Here is a 22515-nt window from a genome sequence, read left to right as displayed (position 1 = left end):
ATATGTTAATTCAATGAATTAAATTTATCGGATACACGTATATAAAATAATATTTTAAAACCAAATTTACTTTAAGAGGTTTGCATCTTCATCGTATTGTTTGTAATAAGACGTGTGTATGTGCATATGTTTGACATTTTTCTGATTTTCAATAAATTAGGAAAATTAATTTATAATAAGGATTTTGAATATTTTCATTCTATTCAATTATTGAATTATTAATAATAATAAGATGTGATCATAAATGCGAATAATTCTGATGTTCCTTGCAAATAGTGCTTTAGATAACGCAGGCCAAAAACCGTCATAAAAAATTTCGATTTAAAAATTAAATGATAAACAGATTATTTTTGTTAAATTTAAATTATTTATTTTCATTTACTAATAATATATACTTTAATTACTAATAATATATATTATTTTTATTTTCATCAAAAATAAAAATAATATATACTTTAAATAATTCTTAAGAGCATTAATTTATTTCCCTTTTTAAACATCATCCATATAAATGTTAAAGGACATTTCTATTAGTTTCATGATTATTTTGAATAAAATACAGCTTTGCGATTGAGAACTAACTATCATTTAATGGATTTCAGATTTATTATTACAAACACCCACTAAATGCGTAAGAATTTACTATGCAACATTGAGTTAATTTTAACACATTGTAAAATGGATTAATTTGAGTGTAATAACTTAGTTTGGAAAAATCTTGATTCAAATTTATTGTTCTGTAAATATTTCGTTATGCGATTGCATAACAGCACCGAATTAATTTGATTGCAATACTTATTTAAGTATTAAGGCACGGATTCAGCTGCAAAATGTAGCTTAGATAATAGTACGAAAAGAGAGATTTTTGCAATCTTTTGCTTGTTTGAAAAAGATTTTGATATTCTATAATATTATTATTTATTTTATAATCTATTCTTCTTATTATAATTTTATATTTGATCTTATCTTATTATTTTTAATATTTCATTTCTATTGATGCAAATAGACAAAAGAGAAAAAAGTATTACTCTTCAATTTTGATCCAGTCCTTAAAAAGATAAACAAAACTTTTCGTATTGTATTGTTTTGTTTTGTTTCTGTTATTTTATGAATCAGAACAAATAAAAACACATTTTTAATGTATAAATAAGCAAATGACTTTAATAAAAACAAAGAGAAAACTGTACAGTTATTGTACAAAAACATAGTCCACAGATCCCGAACAACTTGGCAAGAGATTCTGTGGACTTATGTCACATTCTAACAATCAAGTATCATGCATATTTTTTTTACAATTGCAACACAACAGAGTCCGTAAATCGTAGCCGATTTGTTTTCGTCGATTGTTGGAATGTCCCGAGAAAAAAGAACCGTAACCGTCAGATGTCGAATGATACCCGTGAACCCTATTGTCCGCTGGAGTGCATCGATTTGATATTGTTATTTCTTCTCGGGTGTTTGTTTCAAGGCTCGTTATGATGCGGGATTAATTCGTCTATTTCTTGTCCCATCCGTGTCCTTTTTCTTCCCAGCCTCCATCATGATGTTTCTCTTCCAAGCTGTAAATAATCGAAAGATTTTAAATGTGTTGCCAAAGTGGTAATGCGAAATTTTCCAGAACACATTGAAAAGACTTGGTTAAAATTCCAAATAAATTTGTCCAGCAATTTTTATTAAGAATTTACAAAGAAAGTAAGTTTATTCTAGATTATATTTCAAAATTAGTTTTCCAGAATGTTTTTACTAATTTGCTAATATATGTAAAATAAATTTCCTTCGTTATTATTTTTCGGTAATTTATTTTACATTAATGAAATGATTCATTAACAGTGTTTAACATTAAATTGTTTCTTTTTTATATTAAAAAAAGTTTATATACCTCTAAAATTATCTAATAAATAAAAATAAAAGTTGTTGTATGATAGATAAAAGGCAGTTACTTTCATTAAATGTCATTATATTGTTTTAAAGATAAATAAAACTTTTTGAAGATAGATAATTCACTACCTACTTTTAATTAAATTTGTATTTAATAAGTTAAATATGTAAATATAAATTATTTCTAACTAAGAAAAAGTATCAGAAAAAGTATACTTTTCAATATTTAGGAAGTACTCATTCGATAATTCTTTAAAATAGGTTACGTTTATCGTACCAGCTTTAATTTTATTTCCTGGAAAAGTAAAATTTCATATTTTAATGTATTTCTTGCATATTTAAATTTGTTGCAGAAGTGAGGAATAAACACTACTTACTAGACAGGCACTGGCTTCTTGATCACAACAGACTTCTCCTTGATGACTTCAATGGGAACATGCACTGGCTTGGGCACTGGGATGGGAACGTGTTTGTGGATGGGTACAATGTATGGTTTAGGGATGTGGACTGGAACATGGACTGGGTAGGGCTTGGGCACTGGGATTTCTTTGTGGACTGGGACGACGTAGGGTTTGGGAACTCGGATGACCTTGGGGATGGGGTAGGGCTTGGGCACTGGAACTTCCTTGTGGATGTTGATGATCTTGGGAACTGGGACCTCCTTGTGGATGTGCTTGGTGACAGTTACGATGTGGGGTACAGGGTATGGCTTAGGGACTGGGATGTGTTTGATGACTGGAACTGGTTTGGGGATGTGGACAGGCTTAGGTACTGGTACATGGTGGGGGATGGTAATAAGCTTGGGATTCTCTTTGATGATGTATTTTATGGGTTGAGCCTTCCATTCATCGTGGTGGTCATGGTGGTCCCAGTCTCCACTGGCTTGGGCAGTAGACAGGAGCAGCGCAGCTAGAACTAGTTTGATCATGCTGACAGCTGAAAAGATACAATTTTGGACTTAAAAGTTGTTTGTTTAATATGTGTATCTTTCGATTGAGAATGTCACTATGGATGAATAAAATTAATATCGAAATTAGACGAAAATGGTTAAATACATTCTATTACTTACTTTAAATCGAGAATAATTTAGTAAGAAAATTTCCTCTTTAATAACCTCAAAGAATCAAAGCATGGGAAATAATTATTATGCCACGCTTAATACAGGATTCTTAGCTTAAATTGTTATTTGTAATCTTTAATGAGAATTAGATGCAGAAATGAGATATTCCAGGTTACAAGACTTCTTCTAAAAATTAATTTTTTCAAATATTTTTAATTTTAAACTATGCACAATTTTATTTTGAAAGGAAATTTGAAATTTGGTTGATATATTTAAATAAACATAGCTAACTTTGGTGATGGCATTTTTTAAAATAAAAATTTTAAGTAATTCCTTTTTTTAAAGAAACTCAGCAAATAACATTTTTAATTATCTTTTAAGAATATTCATTTTATTGAAATTGAGTCATTTAGTTCACTTTGTAACCACAATAGATGATAAAGCATGAATTGGGTTGGTTTATTTTTATTTTGCTGTTACAATGAATTTTCCATTATCTACATTTTGCATGTGTTTTTCCGTTCAATTCTGTAAAATATTATACTTTGTAATTTTTATAACTTATAAGCGAAAAATTTTATTTCAAATTTAAATAAATTAATACCTTTTAATCAAACATTTTGGCATTATTTTTCTCTGTTTATGAAGATAAAGCGAACTGCAGCCGAACGAGCAAACGATATTTGTTTCAAACGAGCGAGTGACATATTCTGGCAACGGTCTTATTTCGCAAGTTATTATAATTTCATGACCAACTTTACAATGGAAGATTGCTTCAGTCTAGTATTGCATACTGCGGATATTTTATGCGGCCATCGTGAGTCTTCTGTCTTCCACAGCAGATATAAGATATGGAACTGAGTCTTAACTGCAAAGTAAGCAAACTCGTGGAATAACGTGGGTCACTTCTTTTTTTTATAAGTGGTGAAAAAGACTCTCCACTCCAAATATGAAATCTCGGATAAAATGACCCGAATAACTGCTAAGGAGTGAAAGTGAAGCGATATAATTCATTTTTCTGACAGAACTGAACAAAGGCAGTGTTTTTCCTGAAGTTTGATGATGTAATGCAACGATGGTGAGAATTTCTTCCGCATCAAAAGTTTTAAAGCTTTATTCGGTTTGTTCTAGTAAAGTAAGTGAAAGTAAATCATTTCTGAAAATGCCGTTATTCTATTTAGGAAACAGCGTAGAGTTTTTATTTAAAAAGGCTGCTCTATTTTTGAATATGTATATTTTTTAAATTTTATTTTATTTTCTCGGTATTATAATTCTTTTAATGATATTTTTAAGTTTCAATTAATTCGCATAATTGTCTTACAAAGGTCTTTATAATACTTATCTACTGAAATTTCTATTATTTTTATTCCAAAAGTAAGAACTATCCTATACAGTTTTTCTTTAAAAAAGTGAATAATTAGAATAACATATGAAATTTTTTGCACTCCTTCCCAGGGGAAAATTCTTTCGGTTACAGTTAACCAGTTTTTAATTTTTATTTTTGCGTTATTTAGACAATTTATTTCAAAATAATAAATAAAAATCGTTTGCTTTAGAATAAATTTTATTTTGTATAAGTATAGCTATTTTTTATATGTAAAATAAGTATTCTCTTAATGTTTGGTAAAAAATTTAAAATATTAAAAAGTTAAAATTAAGAAATAAAAAAAGAATTTTAAAGTTTTAAAACTCACTGAATTCGTCATGTAAAGAATTATATAAATCTTTTAACCAGCGACGAAGTGCTGGTGAATTCCATAAATTTTTAAAAAATCTTGACGATCAACAGATCTTAAAACCTTACTACGTTAATTAATTATACAGTGGCCATTTAATATATAATTATTTATATCTTATAATTAAAATATAAAATTGCATAAGTATGGATATTTAATTCTGCAATTTTTTTTATGGAATTAGAATTTCAGTCTAAAGGATAAATAATAAATAAACGGTTGCTTCTTTTATTTTGCATACATTATAATTATTAAAGCATTCTATTTTTTGATTGTATGTTTTAGAAACTTCCTTTGCTTCTAAATGCCTCCAAGATATTTTGATCTGGATACTTTATCCTCATTTTTATTAGTCATTTAAAATCATCAGCCGTACGTGCGTGCGGTTGTGAGCAGAATTATTTCCATTTTTGGAAATCCTAACGTCTGAAACCCGGAAATGCTTATAAAATATTTATAGATTTTTGTTCTCTTCCTTCTGATCTTTCCATGTTCCTTTATTAAAAATAAAATATTTTTCGACTTTTAAATATAGCTTTCAAAATTTCGGCTCGCAGTTTGAGAACTTATGAAATATTAGATAAAGAACATGAAAAAATTCATAAAATATTCAATTACTTTGAAATAAGGCAATAAAAAATGCTAGTCTTTTAATGCAATTGGGTTTTTTTTATTATTTCTAAATTAAATAAAAAGTGTAATTATGGTTTTAATTCTTTTATTTCATAATTTTGACTTGTAGATAAAGTTACATTCTTTTATTCCCTTATTATTATTATTATATATTTTTATGACTTATTTAATTTTTTTCTTCATTTTTGTGTTGGGATACGAAAATAAAAGTATATTTTATGTAACAATGTAATGGAATAAACATTTGTGAATAAAACGTTACTTGAACTGCTGCAGTTAAAAAATAAAAATCCATCTATTGTTTTAAGTAAACAGTATTCATATAATAAACAGAAATTTCTCATAAGCTGAAAATATAAAGTTTTAATATATATATATATAAAACAAATTTTAAATTTATAAATTTTAAACAAATAAATATAAACTCTTTTGCAAATAAAGTTATAAATACTTAATGGAAGTTTTGAATTTCAATTAGAACAATTTTTAAGATTTTTCAAATTTTACTTTTTATTAATTTTTTGTGAAAAACTAATCGGCAGCGCTATGAAAATTTTTCATTTCCGGCATTTCATTTCCTTTCCAGATTTTCACACTGTAAAGTTTGTTTTTCCTTTTACATGCTATTAGAAGGAGAAAATAACATACAACTAAGAATTTTGTTTGGAAATCTTTTTTAAATATGAATAAAGAAGCTGAAAAATTGGTGCCATTTGTACAATGAATTGAATTGTAATTTAATTTTCTAAAATTCTCATTCTTTGTTTTATAGAAATTCTTAGAATTATTTGTAAGTCTAAAAAAAAAAAAAAGGAAATAATTACAATGCTTGTTAATTGGATTAGAATTATAATCATAAGATCATCCAGAATATAAAAAGACTTTAGTTATAGAGTTTAATTCTGCATATTTAAAAAATAAAGCTATGATTGAAGTTTGAATGGAAAAAGAGGCCCCTAATCATTTAAAAACCTTCAAATCTTGAACATTTTTTTTACTTCTAATTGCTGGTTTAGACTTGCTTAAAAATAGCTTTTAAAAATCGTTTCTATGTTTCGAAATTTAATGCATTATTTGAAAAAGATTATAAATTTTAAACTCAAAACTATAGTAATGTCAACCAGATATTACAAATAATTCAAATTATAAAGTCCTTTTTCCATTTAATCATTCGTAAGAGACCATACAACAATTGATGAAATTTTATAACTTGGTACATCAAATGGCAAAAGTTCGGATTTAATTTAATTAATTACAAAAATTTTCTAAATTGAAAAAAAAAAAACCATTATTATTTGAAGAGAAACAACTTTCTCTTTTGCGCTAAAACTTTTCCATTGATGCGGTAATCCAAGAGCGCAAACGATAAACGCTTCCTTGCCGACGATATCCGATATTATTTAATCCGATGGCATTCTGTCTGAAAAAAAGAGCTAACAGCAGACGATATTATTCGACCTACCTGAGATCATCACTCTCTCTCCTCAGATGGGAAAAACTTTCTCTTCGAATTATTGGGAGAAAATGACTTAGAGGAAAAAGCGACTGAATGGTTTAGCAAACGACTGCCCAAAACTTTTATACTTCGCCTGGACCAATAAGACATAGGCGACCTATTTGGGACAAGAAAAAGTGAATCGCCATTTTCCAAAATATAGGACACTGAACCTTGAAGGCATGGAGCGCCTCTGGCGGGATACTCTCACATAAAGTTGAAACGAAAGAATAAAAAACGAATAGAAATCGGAGCAAGTGTTTGTTTATTGTTGTTTTGCTTTTTTTCACTTTTTCCGCTGGATCATTTCGCTTTCGTTCGACACGTTTTGATACACCTTTGAGAAAAGAGGGGAAACTTTCTGTTTTGTTCGGAGAGTTTATTTTTAGGCGTCTCGTTCGATGGTTTGTTCTCTTAAATTCGATAGTGGATCGCCCTAACGGGCGATTAACTTGTAGATTTTCAGTGATAACGTTTGTTAATTACTTGTTTTGATTTCATGGAGCCGTATTACCTATTCGTCTGTCCATTTTTTCTCATCTTTTTTTTTGTGTTCAGATTCCGTGCTTGATTAATATATTTCCTTTCTTATCATGGGCCCTATTTCTATACTGAAGACGATATAGTAACAATATTGATTTTTTTTCTTTTTGCAACATTTTGCATGTCATTTTCAAACCGTGTGCAACAGTTTAATTAATGATTACTTTCGATTCTGTTTCTTGAAATTATCGTTTGCAACAGTTTGTGTTCAGCCGTTGCCTGTTTCACATCGCTACAAATTCTCTGGGATTTTATTTTGATTCTTGCTTTGTTGTTCAGTATAAGTAAAGTATTTTGTAAAATAAGATTGCTAGTTGAAACTTATTAAATGTTCACTTTTTCTCTTCGTTTTTGTTTATTATATGTGTATGGTTAATATTTTCCCTGATAGTATTCCTATCTTAACAATTATATAATACCAATATTGTTTCTTAAAAAAAATTGAAATACTATTATCTGTTTTAATTTAACATTTTGACTAATGTTCATTTAGAATAGCTAACGTTTAAAATTATCATTTGTATCATTTTATGTTGAACTATTGTCTATAAAATAGAGTTTAAAATCTTTTGAATTTTATCTTATCGTTTTCTTACTAAATTAAGATCAAATGATTTGTAGAATGAAAATTTTATTTTAAGTAATACTTTCACAGGAAAAAATAAGCTAATGATTGTAAAAAACTGGCATTATTTTCATTTCATATTTAATGCCAATCCTATGCTTCGTCAAATGACATTCGAAGTTTCACTATCAGAGTTAGAGGGAGATTATCTTCTTAGTATCTAGACAGTTGTATTAATTTTTAAGGAACAGTAGAAAAGTGATGCTTTTACTTTCTTTTTCTACACTGATGCTTACGTTTTTAGTCTTTAATATTGTGCTTATTTATTTATTACTATTATTTTACCTTTGCTATATAACAAGTTATATCGATTTTTCTTCTTCTTTTAAATTAAAAAAAAATGGGATTTTGTAATTTAAAATATTTTTTTCCAATCTGTTTGATTTCTGTTTCATTTTTGTACTGAATTAAAATTGATATTGTGTATTAAAAAGAAAGTCAGATTAATTTTCAAAATGTTTTGATTAAATTTTTATATTTATAAAAGAATAAAGATTAAGATATTTTTTGTAAAATTAGGGTTCAAAGTTGAATCAATTTCTCTAATTAAAAATTTTAATTAAAATCAAAATACTATAAATTGATTGCTTACTTTCTTTTCAAATATTATTCCATATCAATTGCTTAATAATCCTATTTTAAAAAGTCGAGATTAATTTTCCCAATTAGTTGTAGTTATCATCTTTTAATTGAATTAAAATGCTAAATAATTAATGCCAATAATATGTAATAATACCAATAATATTTTGTTCAGTATGCAATTGGTATTGTACTAAAAAGGCATTAAAAATTGAAGTGTTAAATATTGTCATTATATTTAATTTAAAATTTTCGTTCCAAACAAGAATACTTATTTCAATATAGTAAGATTTACAATAAAAAAAATGATTTCTGCAAAGAATATCTTTTTTTTAATAAATATCATAACAAGCTCATAACTGTATTTCATTCGTTATTAAATGGATTGATAAAGTTATAATGATGTAAGTTGCATTTTCTTTGCAATCCAGAAATAAACGTAACGCAAAAAGTATTGTATTACTTAGAAACAAAAATACCATCATTTCAGATTTCTCTTGATCTATATTTAACAAACGATTTGATAAATTGAATTTGTGGTTTAGTTGTAGTTTAAAAATAATTTTAATAAGTAATTTGCACCTCTCGTTCATTTGAGGAAGTAGGTAAAACAGAAACATTTCACCACTAATAAATAATTGGTTTACAGGAATGAGGTTTAAAGTAGCTGAATTGTTTTAAATGCTTTATTATTTAACTATTAGCCGGCATTGGCGACCAGCTGATTTGCTGGATTTAGTGTTTTTAAAATTTTTATTTAAATATTTTATGTAGATTGCTGCCGGCGTCCTGGCATAGAGGTAGCGCATCTTCCCCGTGATCTGGGCGTCTCGGGTTCGAATCCCGGTTCGGGCATGGTTGTTCTTCATCTATGTTCTATCGGTGAGGTGTGTGAATGTGCCACCCTGTAGAAAGGGGTTGTGCAAGCGAATGTGTGAGTGTCATCGTCATATGAGCTAGAAGTCAGACTTCTGCTCTCGGGTGCTCAGGGGTCTTTACACTCAGAAGCTACTGCACCCCTTTTCCGTGTTAACGCGGACACGACATCATCATCATCATGTAGATTGCTTTTGATAGATTTCTCATCAAAGTACTTTCAAACTTCAAATTTTGGTAGACATGCGTCATATATTACATCACTATGTTCATTCTCCTCCATTTTTCTATCATCTCTCCTGATATTTAAGCTTTAATTTAAATAAGAAGTTATTATTTTTCAACTGGCATAGGGGTATTTAAAATTTAACGTGTTTTCAATTTTTTTTTTTTTTTTTTTAGTTTTTATTTACTTGCGAAGTTAAACTTTAAGTATAACAAAATTTCAAAAGGTTTAATAAAAACCTACTTGAAGCAGAAGCAAACTAATCGTGGAAAAATAAGCGCTGTCTTCGTATCTACATCGTCAACAAAAGAAGAAAAATTCAAGATGAAATATTTGAAGCAACAATGAAAATGATGTGAATTTATTTACAATAGTGAACTATACTGTAAGATAAAGTCGAAATATGCTGAAAGTGAATTAAAACTAGATAAGAAAAAAATAACTGTACAGCATTAAAATTGATTAACATTGAAAAGATCTTTTAAGTTTTAGTTATATGATAACGAAAATCTAATTTTTATGATATAATATGTCAGGCATTATGAGAGAAAATTGTAAAAGATTTTATTTAAGTTTTACTTAATGAAAACTTTAATTAAAATTATTAAAAAGTCGCTTCTAAGTAAATATTTTCACCTTCCAAAATGCATCTCTGTCAAATTTAGTAACTCTAGATCTAATTATCTATATTGCAGAGAACCAATATGCTCACATTCTCTTTTATTTTTAGTAGAAATATTTATCTTGCTTTTTAATAAATTTTTGAAATTTAATCTACATCTACCAAAACGTTTTGATATATTAATTAAATATATGTCTTTGGTTTATAATTATAGTATAAAAAGACTGTTTCTTCATAAGATTTCAAATTTATATGTAACGATTAATTGCATCATTTTATTTCTTATTCAAGTATATGTTTTCAATTTTTCCGTGCAGTACAAATATTATTGCTTTAAAGTTAAGCAAAATATAAATTACATCTGTCTTTATTTGTTGTTACAAATTGTTTCAATCTCTCATAAAAATTGCGTTGCGATATCTAATAAAAAAAATTATTTTTATGCTTTTAATGTGCTTTATGACACTAATTTTTCTTGTTAATTTTAATTTAAGAACTTATAATCAAGAAACTGATGAGAAGATTAAAATTTTCTTAAATATAATTCTGTTTTTAATTATTTATTAGTATTTATTGTGAATTATAGAAAAGACAGTTACACGAATTGATGAATAAAAACGATAATTTGATTGGAATTTTATTCTTTTCGTTTCATATTTTTATGATTGTTTATTTGAGTTGTTTTTGTAAAAGTTACCTATTGATGATATTTATTGTTTATTGGTGATAATAGCAATATGTATAGAAAGTTCATGGCTATTTGTTTTTCATTAAATTCCAATGAAAAATAAGAAGAAACCCTGAAAATGTATTTTACTATTGACTATTTCTATTATATATTTTTAGATTTTTTTAATGCTATACTCAAACATTAAAGAGATTTTTAGTATGCTTTAATAATTAATTTAATTTTCATTAAAATTAAATTCTTTCATTTAATAAAACTTTAACAAAATAAAAGGTTGAAAATGATAAATTATTAAAGTCAAATCTGATGCAAAATTTGTAATGTCAATATTATGGTTCTTTTTAAAATTATAAAATTTATAGAGCAAATTTTCTATAAGACATTGGGAAGCATTGTCTTATGGAAACAACCAAGGAAATATTAAAAATTGCCTATCCATTTTTTTAAATCTTTATATGTTGCATTATCTTAAACAACTTTCTTCATATTCTGCATTATAAAATATACAATTCAAAAATTCAAAAAAATTTTCAATTGAAATATGAACACAAATTTTGAAAAATCTTCAACATATTTAATAATCATATGAAAAGACGCATTTTTATGTACTGTGTAATTTTGGTCAGAGGATGCCAACTCATATGTCCTCTTCATCATATTACATTTGCAGATAAATACTCCGTCCGTTCCTAGCATTGCTTTACATGGAGACGTTAACCAACAAATTTGACAAAAGTATAACCTGTTATCAATGCGATATAAAGGTATATAAACGATATTTATCAATAAAATATGAGATTACAAATAATGTAAATTTTGATGTATTTATAAGTTTCTAGAGTGAAAAAATCCAAGATTTAACAAAAAACACTAATTGTTATTAAAAAAAACTGTAATCAAAATTGATTTACTTAACTCTACAAAAAGTTTCATCTTAACAAATTATTTTATAAATAAACGACATGCATTTTTTTAAATCTGTTATTTGAATAAATTTCCGTTGTGTGTAATCTATAAATTTGAAATAGAATATTGGGATTCCCTTGACTCAAATACTCTTATATAAAAACACCACAAATCTATTACCATTAGGTGGATCTTTTATTGAAATTGAATCGCTCCACTTTTGAGTAATGTATTCATGAAATCTTTTCTGATCTTAGATAGATTTCTTTTTCTTTTATTTTTAAGAAGAAATTAAATTAGTTCCACGCGCTACATCCATGAAAAAATTATGTTCCCGTGACAATCCTAGATAATGGTACGAGAAAGCTACAAGCGACTACATCACCATTTTATGATGAAGTTAAAGTTACTGAGAATCATAAGGCTAATAGAAATGGAAATGATTTCATTCATTCAATAGAAATGGTTTCATTTCTAAGTAGTTACAGATTTAAAAGCACATTTTTATAGTAGATAATATTTTTTGTGTTTAATAAATTATGCCCAGTAAATTAAACATACAAAATCATTATCAAGATCGTATTATAAAGATTTTTTTTCAAGTTGCTGATTTATTTCTTATTTTGAGTTTGTAATTTTTTTTCGATCCATAGTTTTTGAATTTTCTATGCTGAATTCAATTGAAAATTTTATTTTAGGTAGTAAACTTTATTTTCAATAACTTGCGCAGTATGTTTTGGTTCATTCCAGATGATATTTGGACTGTCTTAATCAATATATTTTATAATTTTTGATCAAATTGATTTTAATATCCTGATGTTAATAAAAACATAGCAAAATTACTCAATACTTTAAAAGATATAAATACGAATTAATTTTATTTGATAACATAAACAACTGGAATATGAAATCAGTGTCTGCTTTTATTAATTAATATTCATAAAGCATTCCTTTAATAAAATAAATATGACCACTTTCTAATAAATATTCAGCCATCAAAATATTTGGAGCATTTACGTTTAGTAACAATCTATATATTTCAATAGAATCTAAAATCTTAAATTATAATAAGCATCTTTTACCTATCAAAGTAGCAGTAAGTATAAACAGTAACTAAACAAAACTCCAATTATTTCCATGGAAAAAACTGTTCATTTTAATAGCAATAAATAGAATAAAACCTTAGCAACGCCAATAGATTAGTCGGTCACCTATAAATAACATATGAGAAGCATAAATTCATTCAGTATCTATTTCATTTTATTATTATTTCTTTTTTTCAAATTTTCAACAACCCCCTGTTGGAAAACGAAACAAAAATCAGGAGAGTACTTAAAAGAACAAAGAGTAAATAGATTACCATAAGTAGATTGTCAGAGCCACACAAAGAGGTTTGGTTCAAAGGACTGCGATTTTTGTTGGTCGCGTGTTTTGCAAATTGTATCGTGTTAGATCGCAGCTATATATATGAAGTTCATTCTGATTAATAATCCTTAGCGAAAGAAAATATCTTTCTTTCCTCCAACAGACCATCACTACGTGACTAAAATGAACAATGATAACTATCTCTGATATTTAAAGCAGGCAGAATTTTATTAGCAGTTCTCAGATGCAAGCGTCGAGTTCATTAATAGAGTATTTTTACTCCATTGTCGTCGTGTGTTGAAATGGGTTTTGTCACCCTGTCTTAGTACCGAAGGAAGCATTAAAAGTTATTTGTATGCAAGATTCATAGGAAGTTAATAGACTAATATAATGAATTTTGGGGAAGCTCCTTAAATATTCAGCTTTGTTTTGTTGAATATGATAGAAAAAAAATTCAAATTATCTGAAGTTAAAGGGATATTAAAAAAAAAAGAATCATTCATAAAGAAAACCGCGAAAGTGATCTTCCCAAAACTTTCTCGCAATAAAGGTGTTACCCCTGAGAAAGCCTTGCATGGCATTGGCGTGCAATAGCTACAACATATTAACCTTTGGCATGAATTTAGCATTTTTACTGAAGATGTCCCAGCATTCTTGGAGATTAATTCCTGGCATTTAGTTAATTGTATCCGAAATCGAATTTTGCTTTGGAAGCATTTTTTCCTCCCGATTGAAACAAAATACTATATTTGTAGTCACCCAATACTAAACTTCTGACCCAAAAGTGTACTTGTAGTCACAAAATACCTTGCCAAATTTGATGGATTTAGATTATCCCTTTTGAGTTATCGCCTTTATATGTTTCTAAAAATATAGACCGGCAGACAATCAACCCCTCGTTGGATTTGGCTTAGAATTCGGTAAGTGTCTAAACTATAGACGTTAATTCTGAGTACCGTATTTTATCTATGTAGGTCTCTCCAATTTGTAGTTATGCTCAAACAGCCTGATAGACAGACTTCCTCTGAGCGGATTTGCTCAAAATTTCATAGAAATCTACAAATTCTGTATAATCTACAAATTTTGATAGAAATCTACAAGACCATATACCAAATTTTATCCTTCTAGCTCAAATTCGTCATGCTTGTCACAGACAGATGGATATTTTCCAAAAATGTGTTTGTCAAACTTAGGAAATTCTAAAACTTGAAGATTCGTCAAAATCTCGAGTCCGAATTTTTTGACGATTACTATGATTTCCCTATACCATGTGTACGAGAAAGTAAAAATATATCAACACTTTTATAAGTTTGATGTGTGCATGAATTAGAAAGTTAAATCTGGTGCTTTATTTGTGTAATTTTTCTTGTCTATTTTGATAGTCATTAACAGTGATTGACTCTTTTTTTTAAATTTTTTTGGGAGGGTCACAAGGCAAAAATTCCATAAATATCTGCAAATCTGATCAACCAAGTTCTTTACATTTTTGAGTGATTTTTTTTTTTTCATACAAACGAACTCGCCATTAGGCAAACAACTATTCTTCGATAAATGTGATTTAAAATTTGACGCAGGTCAATAATTTTGGTTCCTAAATATTATTTATTAAAATTCATCGATTTGACTTTTGTTTGTTTGTTTTTAGGGGGGGGGGGAATTGTGCTGTGTGAGACTTGCACATCCATTCAAATAAAAAAAAATTGTTATCAAACTGCCAGTTCGTCGACGAATTTGGATTAAAATTTGATACTCACAGACAATGTTGGTATTAAGCTAAATTTCATTCAATAGCTTTTAGGGTTTTGAGGCAATCATTATTCATAAAAAGATTTCTTGTCATCTTAGGTAAATCTATACATTTATACAAAATCCGAAGTCCACTAGTACGAGCTTATCCGAGGACAATAATTGCACTTTGTTTATCGAAATGGAAAAAAAAATGATAGAAAGGTCTGATATTTTTTTCTTTGTATTTTTATATTGAATATCGCCGAGTAAAGGGGGAGGGATTTCAGAAAGAGGTGTGGAAAATTGCCGAATAAGTGAGAAGTGCCGGATTCAATCATTTTTCACCCCTAAGTAGTGCGCATTGTCTATTTTGTCATAAATTGATGTTTAGTTCCACATTTCAACGCATTTTTAGCTTAATAAACATATTAATGATTTATTTTTGGTCATTTTTTTTATTTTAGTGATTTTAAAAAGGCATAATTTTATTTATTTATTATAACTGATGATTGAGCAGCACTCACGCTTGTACACAATATTATTTAAGCAGGTCTCATAAAATAGTAACAAAACTCGGTGACAGTGTAAAATAGTAACAAAAATGACTGCATAAAATAGCAACAAAATTGACGTTCGGTGCTTATAAAATAAAAATAATGAAGCATTCAGAAATTTGACTAATTATATTTTTTAAACGTTAATCTTATTCTAATACTTTCTAACTCATTGTATCTTTTCATGAATTTATTTATTTGGTAACTAATATCCTAAATTAATGTATAATATCTTTTTAATTTGTCTGCCTACAGCAACCCTCCCTTCAATGGCTTTAGGGAGCTGCCTAGTTTTCCTATTTGGCAATATGTCACAAGTGGGTGAAGGATTAGTGTGGTGTCGAGTCCCTTCCACTTCGACAACAGAACAATTTGAGTCGACTTCGTGCCGTCTCATTGACTTGAGGTTTGGATTGTGATCAGGGATCTATTACGATATCACTCTCCTAATGCCTCCACAATTAAGATTATTCAGTTCACTCAAGTCAGATCGAGATAAATTACTTGTGACTACCCTTATGTTGCTCAAACTTTGCCGGCAACTTTTGATTAAGTTTACCGATGTGCAGTGAGTTGTCGAAATTTTTGAACTCAAAATTTCTTAATTTCCAAATATTATTATTTTGTTAAATGTGTTTATAATTTATCTAATGATTTTTTCAGACTGTTTATATGTTTGCTTTCATTGGCGATGTGTTGTATTTCCTGAGAGTGACATTATTTATTTTTGGCTTTCGAGATATTAAAATTTTTATGATGATAACTGCTAACGTGACATGAATATCAACAGGAAAGTTTATTGAATACTAATGCAGCATAAAGTACATTTGTTATAACAAAAGTTTAATTATAAAGGATCCCCTTTTCCTTACCTTTTTTGAAGCATACTTGGTAGTTGAATGACCATCGTTTCGACCGCTTGGAGGTGGGTAACTAAGATTGTGCTCTATTGAACATTATTATATATGATACAACCCATTCAATAGAAGGATGTTCCATCATCAGAGTGAGTTAACTCAACCCCACAATATTACTATATCCACTAGGGAAGCAGGAACAAACTACTGGAAGTTTTAGCTAGGAAGCTAAATTAGAACCCTCCCTGGTGGAGAAAAAGTGAGTTCCGAAAGGATAAATTGAATTACCGAACTTATTTTGCTTCTAGTAAACAAGTTAGGTATACCAAATTATCTTTAGAGGATTCAAATTTTTACAACATAGTTTCATACTTTTCATGAATTTGGAATTTGACACACTTCATGGATCAGCTATTATTATTTATCAAGACAGAAGTTTCTTGGTTAAAATATGTTAGCATTTATCAAAAGATAAAAGCCCATTAGGGCTTAGGATTTATTTGGAGACATTTTCGTGTAGTTTCAGAAGAACAATAAACTAATTTAACCAAACTCGACTTAAACTAGGTAGTATTCCGGATCGTGCGACAAAAATGGAGAAAATTGAGTTTGTCTTCAATGTAAAAATAAAAGAATGTAATGTCTCAATGTAGAAATTCGGTACTGTTGCAATAGGGGAAACTATTTTTTAACCACCAAATCACGATCTTCTGTATTCAATGTCACCTTCATTATTTACAAACAATTCAACAATGCATTTCTCAACCGGGTAGGATTTTCTAATTCTTTCTTATACATGAGGACAAACTATTTCTAAATAACTAAAAGGAAAGGATCATTATTAGGAAACAAAGTAAAAAGAGCTCACAGAGCTATTTTGAATAAATTAATAACTATATGGTTATTTCAGTCGATTTTTATTTGCTGATGGCAATTATTATGAAGACATAAATATTGTGATTAAAATAGTTTGCCAAAATTTGAAAATGGCTGATTTATTGCTTTATTCTAATATTTTGTCTGCCATTCAGAAGTGGTACAGCAGCAGTTTATTTTAAAGGGTATTCATAAAATCCTCTAATCTCTAGGGTAGAGTATTCAAAATCTTACTTATAAAATAATGAGGCAAATTTTAAATCAAGCATATAGAAACAAAATCATTTTTACTTTCTCATAGACGAAAATTAAAAAAAGAAAGCAATGTAATCGTCAAAAAATTCGAAACTCAGAGTTTGTCGAATATCCACATTTCAATCCCCCCTCCCCCGAATCCTCTCTGGGATGCTCTGGGTGTTTATGAATCTAATAAGTAAAAAAAATTTTGAGATAGGTGGATGAAATTTGGTATACAGTCTTTATTCCAAATTTTTAGATTTTTATCAAATTTTACATTTGTATCCACCCAGAGGAGATTTGTCTGCCTAGTTATTATTATATATGTGATAGCGAAAACCATAAATCGTGAAGAGCTAGATAAGTAAAATTTGTATGCAGAATTAACAGAGAAACTAAAATTACTATACCACACGATATAGTAGATATCTGAAGTGGTGCCACAAAGTTTCATCAAAATAGCCTTTCAAAAAAATGCTATGAAGGAGTGCGACTAAATTTTTGAATGACATAAGTACTTACATCCAAAATTTCATTCCGTTTCTTTCAGCCTAATGATCGCCAGAGACTCATATGTAAACAAAGTTATAATTAGTTCACAAAAGAGTCCCCTGTAATACTATCCTTTTGCATTCCCAATTTAAGGTTCTGTTTCTTAAATGATTTTCTTCTCCATATTCTTTCAAGTTTGCTGGCTGATTTTTAGAAATATCTTGAAGATTAAGCAGATTTTATATAACTAAAAACTTTGTCATGGATTCATTGCAGTGTCTTGGGTTCCAATTCACCAAGGCACACTGTGACGTCATGAAGAATTCATTGGAATCAAATTGGAAAGGATGTGCCAGCTAAAGTATCGTACTCGAAATTGTCAACGATTCGAAAATGCTAGAAATTTAAAAAAAAAAAAATTATGTGGTTTTTAAACATGAGTTTGATCGGATCAGATTGTAAATTGAATGTATAAATTTTTATGTGCATTTGTCCAAGTTAATCATACATTATCGCAATCGTATAAAATCAAGAGATAATTTTATGAAATATATATTACGTACAAACTCAAACCATAGGTTTTACAACATTATGTTTTAGAATATTTCCCATCAAATAAAAGCGATTGTTGCTCTCTAATGGAAAAGAAGAAACAGAGAAAACAAACTACCAACGACAAGCATTCTATTTGTAATAAAATAAATTGTATCTCTTTTTCAAATGGAATTAATTACATTAATATATGGATTTTGAAGTAAGTAAAAACTACATAAAAATACCGTTAATCCATTAAGAAACGAAATCAGGCATTATATTTACCAATGTAATATTCAAAAATATCTTTGCACAATTTATGTAAAGAAAAATTATTAATACATGCAACAATTTCAGTTTATCTGCATTCTAAAAATAACACTTTTCTAAGCAATTGAACTCTGGCTTCACTTTAACGTCTTAGTTGAACGGCTTTTATTTTATCACAGTAGTCAAAACACGATGTCTGCATTTTCAAATGCATGCCAAAGCAATTTTATTGCTATTACTACTCTACTTCAGTACTTCTGTTTGTACACTGGCTAGGAGAAGAATAATAAAAATATTATGTAATACAGTCTTTGAATTTGATTATTCTTCATAATAAGTCAATGGAATTATCTAAATTGCAATACGTATAAAATATTAAAATTTTAATAATAGTTTACTTATAATATTAAAAAGCATTTATGCCTGCTGAAAAAATATATTTACTACTTCTAACAGAATGAAGTAATCCGAAAATTCCAATGTATCTTTTATGACTTGTGGCCCATTATTGTTTGTCTCTCAAGTTCATAAAGACTTCCGAAATATTTTCATCTCTGACATTTTTCATTTCTATTCGAAATATTTCTAGTTGGTTACGATGATACTCTCTTCGATTTTTTCCCATTCTATCTACCTGGTTTGATGTAAATGATGGAAAGCATGACATTTCGTATCGTAACCATGTGGATTTTAATTAATTGTGAACACAGAAAAACTAAGAGGATTAATAAAAAGTGTTAGAAATACGGAAAAACTTACAGACAGGAATGTTTAAGTGGGATAATATATAAATGAAAGTTTAAAATGCAGAATAGTTAAAGCAAATATAGAATTTTTGTCAGTTATCTGATATAGTTGAAAGGGTGAATTACTGACCAGGCATTGCTGCTAATACTGATACATATCAATTAGTATTTAAGTACATTATATATCAATGTTTGCTTTCGGTTTTTTCTATTGGTCATGGACTTGAGCTACGAAATTTGTTTCGAGTATGCGCGAAAAAATCAATCAATCCGGAATGAAATCAGAGGAAGGTGCGACTTTTTAGAGAAGAGAATTCAATTTTCTCTTATCCGGCCATCAGAACCCCATGCAGACAGACCATTGATTAATTGATGTATAAATTATGATGGTACTTTAATGCTATAATTATTCAACATTTTGGAGATTAGACTCATTTTGTTAATTTTTTATGTGATAATTATTCAAATTGCGTAGGCATTTTTACTTTCTCTTGAATGAATCTCTCTTTCTTGATGAATCTCCAAGTTTCAGACCTGTCTGAGTTCGAAAAACGCCTTTTTGGAAAATGTCCGTCTGTCTGTTTTTGATAAAGATAATTCAAAAGCGCTTTGCGCTAGACGGATGAAATTTAGTATATGATCTTAACAACACATTTGTAGATTTCAATCAAATTTTCAGCAAACTCCATAATGAGGAAGTCTGTCAGAACGGCATTCGAATATGAGCTAACATAATAATTACAAAACGAAGAGAGATAGATGGATAAAATTCGGCACGCACATTTAACATCGATAATATAGACACCTATAAAATTTTGAGCCGAATCCAATAATGAGTTGACTGTCTGTCGGTCTGTATTTTTAGAAATATGTAAACGTGTTAACTCAAAAACGCAATAAGTTAAATATATTTGTAGCGGTACTACAACGTGCAACTAAAAACTGACATTTGCCACGAGGTTCAAATCAAATTGATAGTGCCGCTTTGTGGTTATTTTTGATCCCGGCAAGTATGCAAATTAACGACTCCTTCAGTCTCATGCGCAAGCTCTCTACACGCTTAAGCTCGCGAAGCAAGAAGAGAGAAGAAGAAGGAAAAAAAAAAAAAAAAAAGAAAACGCTGCCGAGACCGGAACGATGCTGACTGAATCTTTAAGCATGTTTTCACTAATCTCGCAATTGTACAAAGTCTTGTAAATATGTTGTAATTAAATTTTCTTTAACTTAAACCTTGTCTTCTTAGCTCTAGCATATTTTAAATTATGCTGACAAATTTGTAGGTTAGGTAATTGAAACTAGCACTAACCCACATATTTAACTTGGTACGGGATTTTGTAATTGTAATTGTGGCTCTGTGCCAAGTTTTGATTTCAATCGGCTGGCAAAATAGTGTCTATGACACAAATTCGATTTTCGGATACTATTAACCACATGCCAAGGATCAATCGCCAAAAAACTCGCCAAGGATCACGCGAAAGATCAACTCCTCCTAAAAATAGAGAACCCCATATTTCCTTTTGGTGGTGTTGGATATATTCAGTAAAAATACTAAATTCACGCCAAAGGTTAATATTTCGCAACTGTTGTAAGCCAATGCTATGCAAGTCATTCTTTGCCATACTCTAGGTTCATTACTTTTTGCTGATGGTGGATAATAGCCCCTTTCTTTGAGAGTAAGTGAAACAGTTTTGAGGAAACCACTCCTATTGTTTTTAAAGAATATTTTATATGATACGTAAAATTGTGTAATATTACGTCTCTTTAGGAGAGAGTAAAGATTTTATGAATGAAATTAACCAGTGCAAGCTGATACTGAGAATCCTTTTTCATCATTTTTTGAAAAGATTTTGTCTCTCTTAATGATTGCATATTTTAAATATCTCGATTAAACTGCGGTATCCAATATACGAGACACTCACAGGCAAAAGGAATGAGTCTTTCTGAAGAAAATCTGAGTTTCTGACATCACAACAACAAATACGAAAATGAATAGAAAAAAACTGTGATTCTAAGAGATGAGAAATTTTTGTGTAAGGTAATTATTGATTAAATTTAGTATTTAATTGTCTTATTTTGTGGAGTTTCTTTGATATTCGTGATTATTAATGAAATTCGTGAATCTTGTGGCATATCCGGTACAGTGCATGAAGGTACTCATAGTTCATTTGCAAAATATTTAATACCTTTTTGCTCAAATGTCTTCATTTTATTTCTGTTTTTCAGAATTTTTTAAAATTTTACAATTTATTACTAGCTTAACCCTTTAAAGGGCCATTTTTGTCTAGTCATATTATGTTAAAATATTCTTAGGCTTGAAATTAGAATAAGAAAACGGATTCATTTAGCTTATTAGATAAATTTAATTTGATTAATGAATTAATTTGGTTAATTAATAATTAAGTACAAAATCAAGACACATCATTTTGTGTGAGATAAAGAACTGAAGCATCTAAGTTTCTCTCTTTCTAAAAAAATTCGTCAGAACTTATGCCAACCTACATCATTTCATGCAAAGATTGATAAATTTGGTGGGAAGCATACTTTCCATGGTCTTAGAAAGGGTTATGTTTAGAGCAAAATGTAACCATTGTGTAATATGGTGCACATTTTTATAAATATTTGAAACTATTTTTTTTTAAGTATTGAAATAAATATGAGAGAAAATCTGACTTCAAACTAAAATTTCACTGACAATCCATCTATTTTGCTTTATTACGTTAATGGCATGCCTTGAAAGTATGCAGGAGCTATAAGGATATAATCCTGTAATTTAGAGTTGTAACCCGTTGATACGTCTAATTCCAAATCCGATATAATTTTCTAACGTCAAAAGTGAACGTACACTGATATAACATTTTGGGGGGACATTCGATGACATCAAAATTCAAAGTGCGAATCTCAGGACTCAAATTCGAGAATGCCTTCAAACTACTGCAGTTAATTCACCATGAATTTTGGTTTAAATGATATACTCGTCTCATCATAACGA

General features: G+C 28.7%; 2 protein-coding genes across 2 annotated transcripts in view; one reads left to right on the top strand and one right to left on the bottom strand.

Annotated features, from left to right (window-relative positions):
- Window positions 1-1141: 1141 nt before the first annotated feature.
- LOC129972315 (MAGE-like protein 2) lies at window positions 1142-6880 on the bottom strand. Its single transcript, XM_056086407.1, has 3 exons — window positions 6770-6880; window positions 2256-2814; window positions 1142-1559 (listed from the first exon to the last, which is right to left on the bottom strand). The coding sequence occupies exons 1-3, from the start codon at window positions 6777-6779 to the stop codon at window positions 1496-1498; spliced, it is 633 nt and encodes a 210-aa protein (XP_055942382.1). The 5' UTR covers window positions 6780-6880; the 3' UTR covers window positions 1142-1495.
- LOC129972314 (guanine nucleotide-binding protein G(o) subunit alpha-like) overlaps window positions 3478-22515 on the top strand; it is a 147467-nt gene continuing 128429 nt past the window's right edge. The window contains exon 1 of the mRNA XM_056086406.1: window positions 3478-4073. The gene's annotated coding sequence lies outside the window, so the exon portion shown is untranslated. The remainder of the gene's footprint in view (window positions 4074-22515) is intronic.

Source organism: Argiope bruennichi, chromosome 6 (genome assembly GCF_947563725.1).
Source record: "Argiope bruennichi chromosome 6, qqArgBrue1.1, whole genome shotgun sequence".
In the NCBI taxonomy this organism is placed as follows: Eukaryota; Metazoa; Arthropoda; class Arachnida; order Araneae; family Araneidae; genus Argiope; species Argiope bruennichi.
Note: the sequence above shows the minus strand (reverse complement) of the source record. Positions and strands in the feature narration are given on the sequence as shown.